The sequence below is a fragment of the Buceros rhinoceros genome, unplaced genomic scaffold (assembly GCF_000710305.1).
Source record: "Buceros rhinoceros silvestris isolate BGI_N320 unplaced genomic scaffold, ASM71030v1 scaffold12203, whole genome shotgun sequence".
Lineage (NCBI taxonomy): Eukaryota > Metazoa > Chordata > Aves > Bucerotiformes > Bucerotidae > Buceros > Buceros rhinoceros.
In genome coordinates this window covers 3,046-16,186 of record NW_010405431.1, presented here as the reverse complement: position 1 = coordinate 16,186, position 13,141 = coordinate 3,046, and the positions used below count along the sequence as shown (strand labels likewise).

Below are 13,141 nucleotides of genomic sequence, written 5' to 3'. Positions count from 1 at the left end.
AAAATCTAACACTGGCTGAGCTGCATTTAATTCACAAATGTTCCTTTGTAATAGATTTTACGCTCCTTCTAAAATGAGAAATGGTAAGAGAAACTCTCTTATGGCCCGAAGTTGTTGTATCCAGCTGCTACAATAATAGTAGAAGCTCGAGTACCAATGTGTGCAAAGAGTGGATTTACAGTGAAGCTGTGACTTCAGCTGAGACCATTATGCCATTGACAGTTGGTGGCTCTGATAGGTAAAGCTTCCCTTCTGAAGCCTATGCAAAAGTAAGTAAAACCTCATGCCATTTAGTTTTTATGTATCGCTTTCTCCTGAAAATGCAGATGATGTGTATGTAGCACTTGGTGCAGTGAAGCAATGTGTGGTGATCAGTAAGGAAGTACTGTTGAGGAAACAGCAGTCCAGGTCGGAAGAATTCAGGGATGAGAAGAAAGGATAGTATTGACATGTGGAAATGCAGAGGAAACACTTCATGTCTTTCCAGCTTTTATAATCACAGATAAACAGAATCACCGAGCTCATCTCCTTGGGCAGAGGGTCAGTACTGGTAACTCCTTTTAATACTTTGCAAATCTAGTTTTGGTACAAAACAGTAAGTGCTCAGGAGAGGTCTGGGTAAAAAAAAATTGGGTGTAAGATACCCCATATGTATTGTCAAGAACTTGGTATTTGTCCCTCATTGCAAGAAGGATGCGTAAGAGGAGAGATAAAAGTATGGTATCAGCTACACAGGAAAAATATCTCAGAGAAGATCAGACAGAGAAATATCTTTGCCCTTTTACATGACTCAGGAAAGGAGGGCATTCAGAAAATTCAAATTAATGAAAGGAAACATTTTACTGCCAGTCCTGAAATAAAAAACAAAACTTACAGCTGCTAGGACTGGGCTGTAGTTCATTGTGAATCGAACCTTTCCCAGCTGCTCCCTTAGCAAAGTGCTGCTTTGGATTTCAGATTTACCCTTTCTGTTCCACCTTTATGCCTACTTCATAATTGCTGAGCCAACTTCAAAGGGCCTCTCTGCATGTTTGAACTGACATGACTTTTTTGTAAGTGACTGGGAAAGAAAATGGTCTTGTAGCTGGTTAAAAAACTTCTGCATTGAGAAACTTGACTGGCTCTGCAGTGACTTAGAAAATTCAGCTTTCAAAAATGCTGTTGCGCAACTGAAGAATGTTTGTTGTCCATTTGTTTCTTGAATTGATGATAGAGTCAGAAAAAATTGCCTGTTTTTCTCTTTTGCAATTTATACTATAAAATTCAGCAATTCCCCAAGTGTCCATCTCTTCTTTAGCCATCATTTTCAGAGCTCTTGGCATTGTTCATTTAATAACATGATATGCCAACTATTGTCACTACCCATTTTCTTTCTCTTATTCATGGTTGACATTTATTCATCTAAGGATCGTGATGATGAAAATATTACCATTCAAAAAGAGCAACATTCAAGAAGTGTAATCAAGAATGATCACACTAAAAGGTTTGTCAGGTGTAAGGTTTTGAAGCACTGCTTCACTATACATCAAATCACTACTTGTCATGACTTCTGAGAATCAGACTGAGCAGGATAGGCCAAATTATGGCCATATATTAGGAAAATATCTATTTCAAACTGGTTTTTTTACATGCCTCTCTGCTGGGAAGGGTAGGGACCTATCCCTGTCTGCACAGGAGAAATTCGTAACAGCCTTTCCAAACCTAAAGTTAGTTCACACCGGTTTGGTTTTTATCGTGCTGTTCTTTGAGCTGGTCCCTAGAATAAAAATCAGATGTGGCTCTTCAGTCTTGTTTGACATTGGAAATTGTAATTACAGTTTGAAATATAGCAGAGTATAATGTCAGAGCCTATTTACAAACATACTAATTCTACATTCAGAGTTGTTTCAGAGATTATCTTGAGCAGGTTGCACCTTCAGTTGAAATCAAATAGAGCTGTAATTAGAGGTATCTGCATTACTGACCTAATAGCCAGTACACAGCCTGAACACAGGGTAAAGGAATGATGCCATTGTTTCTTCACCTGGCCTGAATCTGTTTATGGTTACTCTGCTTTAGTCTCCCCACTACCCAGGATTCATGAGTAGTCAGTAGCTTGGACGCAGTCCACAGAGTATCATTGTAGTCACTTTTGACCTGGAAGTCATACGTCTCCATTCGCCCAGTGCTGCACAGGAGTCAAGTCCTCCAGTCCGTGGGAACACTGGACTGTGCAGGGGCACCAGAAACACAGTCCGTTTGGACCTGGCTGCAAGAGCATCCCCAGGATGCCTCAATACAAACCTATCCTGCAAGCATCAGAGCTATATTTAGGCATCACCTCACCGGAGCAAAGTGAGGCTCCCATACCATCCTCAATCTGTATTAAATCAACTCCAGTGTCTTCGTGTCTGTCGTTTAGTTTTCCTGCTCAATCAATAATCTGCCTTTGATTAATAGAGTTGACTGTGAAGTCAAGAGCACAAACTGCCATCTAAAAATGAACTGCAAATGTTAATGAATTGTGATAGGGAGTTAAGACCTATCTCTAGAGAATGCATCAGGAGAGGGTAAGTCAATTCTGGGTGTGGAGTCAATGTAGACAGGTTAAAACATGTTAAATGTTGCGTGCTGATTGATGTGTGAAATGCTGTCACTGTTAGAGTTTTGCCTGATGGTGTGTGTGTGTTGCATCAATCTCAATAGTCGTGCTGTAACATGGGACACAGTTACTCCCAGCAATGTTCTTTCTGTGGTATTGCAGAGATCCCTGGTGTCGTAAGGGATCATTCCCAAGATTTAGCTGTTGGCTCTCTCCAGGGCATAAAGTAAATCACGCTCATTGAACTTACTGACTGTTACTGACTCATCCATTACTAATTACCCTTCTAAGAAGCTGCCCCCATGCTTCTTGCTACCCCTTGCCCATGCCATGGGAAAAAACTCCTGTTTCCTGTTATGTCTCTCTCTCCTGTGTGTGGTACTAAAGTACACAGGTTATTGGAGCTTCTTTACCTACAGCGCATAAAAAGAGAACTAAAACCGATGAAACTGTAAGTCAGATAAATGTGGCAATGGTGGGAATTGATTCTTTGCTGGCCTTTGGGGAGAATGCTCATGCTCAGCCCCGCCTGACAGTGTGCTGGTGCTGGCTCTGTCCCTGGGGTCAGCACTGGGGTTTCCTCTGCAGTCTCACAGCTACAGTGCTGGGTGGAGGGCAGCACCAACAACAGGTGAAAATAACAGTAGCAGAGCAGTTCATTGCTGTTATTAGCAGATAATCTGACTGTAGGAGTGTTTTGCTTTTAAATGGCAGTTACTGAACCCAAATGTATAGAAAGCGGCAAATAAGATTTATTAACAACAAATCTGATTTGAACTTTTCTGGGTTGATCACTTTCTTCAGGCTGTACCTGCATACAGGTGAGCCCGTTTTTGCTGAATCACCGAATTGTGTGCTGCCCGGCAGCGGCATGCAGGGGTTTCCCATCTGACAAGCGGGAAACCACCAGTTGCCTCAAAGGAGAAAGCAAGCTAACCTTTGAAACTGGGACAGGTGGCACAGCGTGATCTGGGGATCAGAACGGGTGACTGGCAGGGAGGCCTTAGGAAATCTGCATCCTCCTCTGCTCATAGTTCCTTGTATGAGGTAGAGTCATTAATCTGTCTTCCTTGTCCTCCACCATGCACTTGTGAAAAATGGAGATGTAATTATGCATTTACTTCATGAGGCTCTTGTGAAACAAAGAATGTCGCAGAGCGACAAGGATTCCCTGCTCTCCTAGCTTAACTCCTATGTTGGATCCCATTAAATTGTGCAGAATGGTGAATGTGGGTAACTGCAAAACCACTTCCAGAAATTTGTATAGAGAAGTTCCCTTCTGATGGGAAACTGTTAATACTTATTCTTACCTGAAAAGTGGTTCTTTTAAGGTATAACTTGTTGATTTTTAACATGTAAAATTAGCAGTTACAGCATTTTAGGTTGCTTTGTTTCGTATTTGCAAAGCTCAGGCTTTTTACATGCTATGAGGAGTTCAGCATCAGCATGATCCTGTGCAGGATGCATTCTCTGTCCTACTGCTCTGCCTCCCCACCTCTTGTGACCGCGGCTCTTCTGATCCAGATGTTCCTGCCCTGGTGTGTGAGTGCAGCTGGGACTGTGCCATTATCTGGTTGACAACATGGCCCAACAAATAGATTACATCAGGACAACAGGGGAAAAAAGGTGCATTGTGATATAACAGCAAGAGCTTGGTGGTGGAGGGGAAATTCCATGAAGTGGCATTGCTGCAGAAACAAAAAAGAACTCATTTACATGTGAGGAAATAGCTCCTATCACTGAGACTGTCCCAAGGACAGATAAATGTATACACTCAGCCAAAGTATTGTACGAGTCTGCTAGTTCTACACTGATTCACTGGTTAGGATGCAGAAATCAGAGTTGGAACATGCACTTGGATACATATATCCATTTAATTATAGATTATTTTTAATAATTTTTTTAAAAATCACAGAAAAATTATTAGCAGTGTGCTTGGAAGAGCCATGTTGGGAGATACTTGATGCATTTGTGAACAGCTGGTCTGGGCCCGTCCAGTGATCTGTGTGTAGTTTCATATGTCATTTGCTAAGCACTGTGAACACAAAGTTGTTTGCAATGCAAGTAAAATGTTAAGGTTTGGGAGAGGCTTGAGAAAGATCTAGTTAAACAAAGACTGGAACAACATGGGAATGATTTAATTTAAATGTACCAGGTAAATGAGGAAAGAGATTGTAAGCAGCATGTATTCAGCAGGTGCTAACGAACATGAGCTTCTTGGAGAAGGCCACAGCAATCTTCACAAGTGGTTGATTAAAATGTCTGTGTAGTTCAGAAAGAAACATGGATCCTGACAGAGGAAAAGAAAATAAACCTGAGTGCAATGATAGTTATCTGTATAATCCAGTAATACTTCTGGAGCCTTGTCATGTGGCTCGTGATTTGTGCAGAACAGCAGCAGTTCACAACTCTTGCCACATGAATTGAAGCAGCCAGTCTGACCATGCTTATTTTCCCTTCTGGGCAAAATGGCATCTTGTATCTCCTGTTTGCAGAGGAAATGTGGTTTTATATGCTCTGCTGTCCAAACCTGAATGATACTCATGTTCATAAAAGGTCATTCTTTCATTGGTTTTCATTCTCAAGAAAATGACTAGCATAAGGAATGTGTGTGTTCCTATTTTTTAATGTTTTATACAGATTGCCTTTAAACAGATTATCCAGCTGAGCATCTGAGATTTGCTGCCTAAATAACATGGAAACATTCAGAGGATGCATCTACGTAGAGCTTATTGCATATAGCGTATTTCCACTGCACAGTGCCAGATAACTATAATTTTTAGATCACTTGGAAATCCTAGATTAATAAAATACTCATGTCTTTTTAAGTGAGAGATCACTACTGCTATTTTTTGTTAACAGTATTATGTTCAGTTTCCTTTATGACTAAAACAAGTGTTACTGTGTGTCTCATGTCTTCCTTTCTTAAGAAGCAGCCAGACGTGGGAGGAGAAACAGTTAGGGAACCCCCCATGTACGTTCTGGGCCTCCCTGCAGATCACCCCTGTTAAGCGCCCAAGCCACAAATGAGATAAAATGCTCTGTAGTGAAGTTGCATCAGGCAAGAGAGAGCGCGGAGCTTTTGCGAAAGCAAAAATAATTTCCATCTTCTGTGTTTGAAGTGTGTAAGTGAAGGTTATTCTCTGTGGTAAGTAGAGGAGGGACAGTGCTGTTATGCAAGCAGGAGTTTCTACATTTTTTAGTGGCGGTTCCTATTAATTTTATTACGACTTAAGCCTGGTTTGAGTTTTTCCATTGCAAAACTGTAGCTCATTTATACCAACGAACCTCTCAATTTTTTTCCCAGAAGCACGTCACACTGGAGAACTTCATATGCTAGTAATATGTAGGAGAAGAAAGTCCATATGACTAAAAGGTACAAAGTGCCACTGGTTACAAGCGTCAGAAAGAAAGACTTAAGGAAGCTGGATCCAAGCCAGACGAGTTTTTTATAAACTCGGGAATAGCCCCAGTTGACCAATCTGTATGTGGAAATCCAGCTGCCTTGATGCTGAACCATAAGTGTAATCAAAAGGTGTTCCCTTTTTTCATTGGGGGTGAACTCCAGCAGTTGAATACTGGCAATTCTGCAGTGACTTGCAGTACCACTGCTGCAGCTACGTTCCTGAGACTCTTTTTGACTCATAGTCTGGTTTTAGGAATGTTTCTTCTGTTGACAAGTCTTTTATTTTAGACTTTTTGAAATAAATTTCTAATTTCTTTGAAAAATGTTGTACCTTTTTTTTTTTTAATATGACTTTCTGCTAACCTTCCCTTAACGTAGCAAAACATCAGGTCAGAAGGGAAAGTATTTTCATTTGGAATTTGTAAGGGGTTGCTCAAGTTACTCATGGTTATTTCTTCACTGTTGACTTCTCTACATGAAAATGTGTGTGGATGCAGTAGGGATGTTCTCAACTTTATTGAGTTTAATGAACTCATCTTAACAAACTTCACTCTGCTTTGGTATTTGTATCCAACTATTTGCAGGTCTGGGCCAATGCAAAAGAACTAGAAACTAAAAGTGACTGTAAACTAGTAAACCAGATGAGCAAGTTTTTCTTTCCCAGATGAGACATTCCTAAAAGAAATGTCACTATTGAAAAACTGAATTTCAGTTTTTCAATTTTTAATAACCTCATAATTTAATAATAAAATAGAGAGGAGAAGATATATTATTACATAATACAGTTACTTTGAAAGCCTTGCAGTAACATCAAAATGTGGCTTTTGTTTGTATCTTTCAATTCTGTGTTCCAGTAAGAATTTTGAAATGTATCTCCAAAGATTCAGGGCATGTACCAAAGAGAACACCATTTGTATTTGTACCTCCTGTTTTATGGACAGAAAGTAATGCATTTGGCCTTTTCCCACTCACATTATGTCCTGTTGGCTTTAGCCAGGGAAAAGCAGATTGTACGCATGCATGGCCCATGTCCAGCGTGACCTCCTGGAAGCAGGAACTCAGTTCCCATAGGTGCTGTTGGGTGCTTTGAATTAGCACCAAGCCCCTCTGTCTGCAGGAAAAGAGCCTTCAGCGCCTCAGAGTCAGTGCTGGTAACAGTATCTTAGAGGTCAACTGTTAAAATTAACAGAGGAAATCTTCTGGCCTCCTCTCTCAGATCTCGGGTCCAGATTCACAGCATATGTGGTTTGATCCACCTGCAGGTCCTTTGCTGAGGGGGGCAGCCCCAGCTTCTTGTCTTCACCACCTCCATCAGTCATCGCCTGTGACTCAGGTCTATGAGTTGTGTGGCGGTCAAGTTCAACCCTGCAAAAAACAATCTTCTTCTGTTGGATCAGTGAGCACATGGGTAGTTGTGACCTTGTTAGATCTGGCGCAACAGAAGTAGTGGGAATACGCAGCTCCAGAGAGCATGGAGTGGGACCACCCCTTTCCAATGGCACTAGAGTTAGGAGAACAATTCTTTCTAGGCCCTGAAACAAAAGATAATAATATCAAATAACAATAAGGATTACAAATAGGAGGAAAGAAGGGAAAAGAGCAAGAGAAAGGAGAAAGGCAATTGGAGGTACTGCAGGGAGAAGAGATAACAAGGAAATAGCTAGAAAAGCAGGAAGAGGGATTAGAGAAAAATCAGGAGATTGTATATTGACAAAGAGTAGCAGCAAATGCAGGTAAAAATTAGAAAACGCCTTTCCCTGGTGACCGAGCATATTCTCCTCAGCTTTCAAATGTCACACTTCACTCTCAAGAAACAGTTCTCTCTCTGGGCAGAACTGAAGTGCCGCTGCTTTGTGAGCAGTCCACAGTAATCACCTGGATGCCAAAAGCCAGAACCTTTGCCCTCCGTGAGCTCAGGCTGGGTGAAGCAGGGTGGGGAAGCCACAGGCTTTCCTGAGAAGTCGGTCCTGGGCAGCTGTATTGCCGGAGAGGCACAGCCTAAGAGGCTGGCAAAAAGCCCCTCTGAAGAGAAGCTGGCGCAGCAGTGCACTGGCCACCTCAGGATGTTGGTTCATAAGTGGGAGGCTAGTCTGGATGTGGCTTTCATAAACCCTTAATCGTGAGGTCACAGATTTCCTTTTACTGCTGCTTGCTTTCTCTCCACAGCGCAGCCCAGCTCACAAGTAGTTCTCTGATTTCGACAATAGGTGGGGCTGGAAAAGCTGGATGGTTTAGCGCTCGGTCCCCCTCTAACACCAACAAAGGCTTCAGTGCCGAATCATTTCCAAAAGTAGTTTTTGCTTAAATCCCACCGTGATTCCGTTTCCTCAGCTGACTCAGAATTTCTCAAATCTCCATACAACTCTTCCCGAGTTCGTTCATGTCATTCAAGCTGACAGAGCTGGGAGAGGTTTATAATAGTGATGTATTTTCTGTGTGGTTGAGAACAGCTTCCTACAACGAACTGGTGATTTATTTTTCCTTGGTCATTAGGGTGTTACATTAGTTATCAACTCAATCTGTATTGCAGTTAAGAACTGTGGGAGATGAGGGCATGCCAGAAATCCCACTAGTTGGGACACAGATGTGAAAGTGTTTCCTTTCAGCTGTTTTAACAGCTAAGAAAATCTTTGGGTTTGCTCTGTTTTCTACAGCTATTCCATGCTGTCAACTCCCTGGCAAAAGAGAATGCCCGGCTGCTTGTGCTGGGCCGCAAACACATGCTGATTAACTCTTCAAACTGGAGAAGAGAGATTATGAAGGAGATGCAGAACAAGGCAGACTTCTTCTTTGCTGAAAATATGTAAGTTGAAGACAATGGCTAAATGTAATGGAGAATAACAGCTGATTTATGTGTATTTTGCTGTGGTTTTTAGAACCATTACTAGTCTCTCTAGCTCTGTGTGTGTGAAAGAGAAACGTATCCCTCGCTATCCTTGCTTCAAAAAACAACACATATGAAAAGCTGCATTATGAAGAATTTCATCGCTTAGAATCCTGTCGGCATCTGTATGGTTTATTAGGATTTATGACTGTTAAAACCACCGCCAAGACCACAGTGGGCTGAACTTACAGAAGACCTGATAGCATCAGCGTACAGTCGTGGTTTGCTGTGAACCCTGCACAGGGAGGAGATGAAGTGTGTGCCTGGCCGTTGTTGCTGGGTAGCCCAGGAGCATGGAGAGTCTGGAGTGCTGACTTCTTTGTTGCTCCCAGAGGAGACTGTTTCTCTGAGTGGAAATAGACCCTCTGCCTCTCTGATTAAAAAAGCACCACTCTCTTTCTCTTCTCCAGTCAAGCCTGTCCTCGTCTCTAGGTAGTTCCCTCTGCCTCAGTGTCCCCCCTCCTTGCCCTGCTTTCCTCATATAAAGGCTCTTGTTTTTCCTTCAGTTCCAGTTCCGTCTAGTCTCCACCAATCTCTCAATCCTTCCCCTCTCTCTGCCATTTCGTCTGTGATCCTAGTTCCCAGAACTTCTGACCAAGTTCCTTTGTCCCAGCAGCCAGACCAAGTCTCTTCTGTCTGCCACCTTGTTTCAGATCATTCCCCTTCATACCCTCTCCAGTTCTGGCTCTTGTTCTCTTTGCTGGGAAATCACAGTGCTTTCTTTCCTGCTCCCTGACCACCAAGAAAGGGGACAGGGGACACTGTTACTCCAAGATGGAGACCCTCGCTAAGCTCGTGCCTGGCACCTACTGTTCCGGTAATCCACAGCAATCAAAAAATGGTTTCAAGCAAAGTTCTGCATGGCTTCTGCAGGTATAGGGTGACTCATGTGCACTGGAGATGTATTTTTAGAGATTTTTTTCACTACAGCTGTTTTGGTTTAATAGCAGCTTGTGCTGACTATGTTTTTCAAACAATCATAGTACTTTTTGGGAGTATATTTACCCAGGTAAAGACAATGACTCACAGATTTGTGCTGTTGCCTGCATTACACTTTGTTACCAGTTGAGAGGATGGTTTGTATTCCAGAAAAGCTTTGGGGTGTTCTTAGGAGTTTTAGCTCTTCTGCTCCACATTGTGCTGTATTGTTAAATCCTGTGGCAAAGAATTATATCGTTGTATTATCAGATTGTGATAAGAGGGAATAGTGCTCTGTGTGGCATACAGTGAATTTTTGTTGCCCTGTCGTAAGCAGTTGTTCTTTATTTTCCCAGGGGACTAAAGTAGTGGTGGGAATTGTTGGTGTTGCTGATGAATAAATTCCAGATCAGCATTTGATTCATTTCCTGTGACCACTTACTGCCTTGTGCATGACGTCTGTCTTTTCCATTTGTTTTGTTAAGCTCTGAAGATGATGCCTTCTTGTTATACGCCACTCTTCGATCAGGCAAGCATTGCAAGTTTGTCACCAGAGACTTCCTCCGGGATCACAAGGCTTGTCTCTCTGACAGTGTGACGCGTCATCTGTTCCGCAAGTGGCAGCGTGGGCACCAGATCGTGTTTTCCCCTTCTGCAGAGGGAAAGCATATAAATTTTTTGGTAAGTTTTCTGCTGCAGTCAGAAAGCACAAAGGACATGTTCTTTAAAGACACAATTTCATACTCTAGAGGCACAAAGACTCTTGTTGGAGTCTAAGAAATGGATTTGTATCAGTGGATTCAAAATATCCATGTTTAAAGTTCACTGTACTCACAAAGCTGTAAAACCTAAGTGATATGTTTTCATTTATTTTAAACTTTGAAATACCCCGTACTCCTCTGTGGCTGTATTACAAAATATCGTGCTTCTAATTGTACAATAGAATGGCTTTCACCTTTATTTTAAAGCAGGAGGAGAATACAGGTATTTCAGCGTTCACTGTAGTATTAGCCTAACAGATGTATAAAGTTTCATGAAGGAAAGCCCAGAACAGTCCGGTTTATAGTCAGTATCCAGCTGCTGAAATTACAGGCTTCTAACCATAGTATCACCTTATGGCAGAATACTACGGTTATGGTCTAGGAGACATGTGTCCTTGGGAGTGCAGCTGTTCTAGGGAAAAAATCATCCTGACATTCCACATCATGCAGTTTTTTGTTACCCAGTCTGGCTGCAGTGTTATTACCTACTTACAGGGATGTTGCATCTGTTTTCTTGCTGCTCTGGTTAAAATTGGAAACTATTATTCATCATTATCAATATCCAGTGATGAATATTCAATAGTCATCAACACACCATAGAGACACAGGCTGATAAGAACGACAGCCTTTCACTCAGTGTTGCCATATATACATTTATATTTATGGAACCAAACACTGAATGTGGGGTTACCTGAGTAACACAGCTTTAGCTACAACTTCTTTCTTTCTTTTGTACCAAAGGGCTCGTGATTTTCCCATCTTAATTCCCATACAAATTATTTGGATGACTGACATTGCCAGTCATAGCTTCTTCTAGGTTATTCTGGAAGCTGTCACAGGAAAGCAGACTCCCAACACTACACATACAGAGAGATAGTATGTTCTGAGAACCGTAATTGCCAATTAGGAATATTTCTTCTGTATTTGTATTATATATGTTGAGTTAGTACACCTGTAACATAATAGTTTACTGGAAAAATAGCTTACTGCACTTGACTGGATGCTCCTGAAAGTGTTAGTGATACACTCTTTTCTTACAACCTCCTCAGCACAGAGGAAGTCAGTTCTGTAAAGAGGTAACGCTGGAAGAACAGGCACAAGATGTCATTAATGTCCTTAAATCCTATCAGTTCAAGCCTATAAACTCCAATCCTGAGTTAATTCCCATATGATTTCATTTAACTGAAGAGAAAAACAACCATTTTGTTGTTCCTAGAAATTGAATTCATTATATTCAAGTCATTAATATCTGGTGGAGATTGAAGACAGACTTTTAACCATTTTTACTGACTCCTAGACCACAACATACTAAAAGATGTTTTAGTTTTTTTCTTCCATAACTAAAATTTAGGATTCGTTTGGTGTGAGGAAATAAATGAGAGTTGTTAAAGAGACGAATCTGTGGAGATTTCTACAGTCAGTGTTGGAAGTTATAACTACTTACAACTGGGATTTTAGTAATATATTGTGTAAAGTCTAAAAGAATGTTTTTATCTGTCTTTATCCAACAGCCTGCTTTACGTTATGACTGTGTGGTACAGACTACAGGTGATACCTGGCATATCCCATATAAAGACACTTTTGAGGAAAAATACTCATATCGAGTACCCAGAAAATGGCTCTGCCTTCAACAGAAGTGATGAAGGATGGAATCGCACACACTGAAGCTCCTTTGCGATTTTGTAATCACTGTTGCTGACTAAGAGAACTCAGCAGCACAATTATGGGATTAGCGCATAACTGAAGAACGCTCAGTAACTGCAGTTTGTCAGAATCACTCCGGCAGTAAAACCTGTTCACATCAATGGTGGTCCACCAAGGACAAATTAGGTCCATTGTTTCCATCTTTACAGGAGATTTCTGTAGCCTCTCAATGTGATTTGAATTAAAAACTTGGGTTTTTTCCTCGTGGAATTTCAGGTTGTGGGGTTTTTTTTCAGAAAATCTGTATGTTGAAGAAACTAAGCAGGACTTGCAAAGTACCTTCAAGATTCGTGGGGCTGCCCCTGCAACAGCATTGCCCAATGTTTACCACCAATAAATGGAGCTGACAGGGCTAAATGGTATGTTTGCCGTTTGCCAGAATATTTCCTATTATTCCTAATATTTCCTTCTAATTAGAATCCATTCGATCATATGGAATGCAAGCGGTTTGTTACAGCAATGTATAGTAAGATTTTGTTTGGAAGAGTAGGTAAACAACCAGTGAGATATTGTCCGGCTCTCTCACACTCTTCAATTTTGCTGCTCATGGCAGGATTTCGTATCACCAGAATAGTTTGCTTATGGATATGCTTGAATTTTTTAAACAAAAATTTATGACAACTAGAAAATCTTATAGGCAGTAATAGGACAAAACTGAATTTGGTACAGAGATTTGTATAAAAAATAGTATATAGTACAGGGGAAGTGTTCTAAGCTACTGTTTGTAAGTGTATGGTAAACACGTTCATGTATTGCACTACCACTTCAATGCAAACCTTTCTCCCCCAAAACACGGACATGCCACATTAATCTCAGATGACATGTCATGATTGTGTCACATTTGTCTTGTGCAGTGAAAAATCCTCTGTTTTCCCTGCTATTTTGTT

General features: G+C 41.2%; 1 protein-coding gene across 1 annotated transcript in view; it reads left to right on the top strand.

Moving 5' to 3' along the window:
* Window positions 1-12,190, top strand: part of LOC104488127 (mitochondrial ribonuclease P protein 3-like) — a gene marked incomplete at its 5' end in the record, with an annotated part of 39,311 nt that extends 27,121 nt beyond the window's left edge. Inside the window, 3 exons of the mRNA XM_010133727.1 lie at window positions 8,642-8,790; window positions 10,275-10,470; window positions 12,062-12,190. Of these exons, the coding sequence (XP_010132029.1) occupies window positions 8,642-8,790; window positions 10,275-10,470; window positions 12,062-12,190 (474 nt within the window). The remainder of the gene's footprint in view (window positions 1-8,641; window positions 8,791-10,274; window positions 10,471-12,061) is intronic.
* Between the last annotated feature and the right edge of the window lie 951 nt (window positions 12,191-13,141).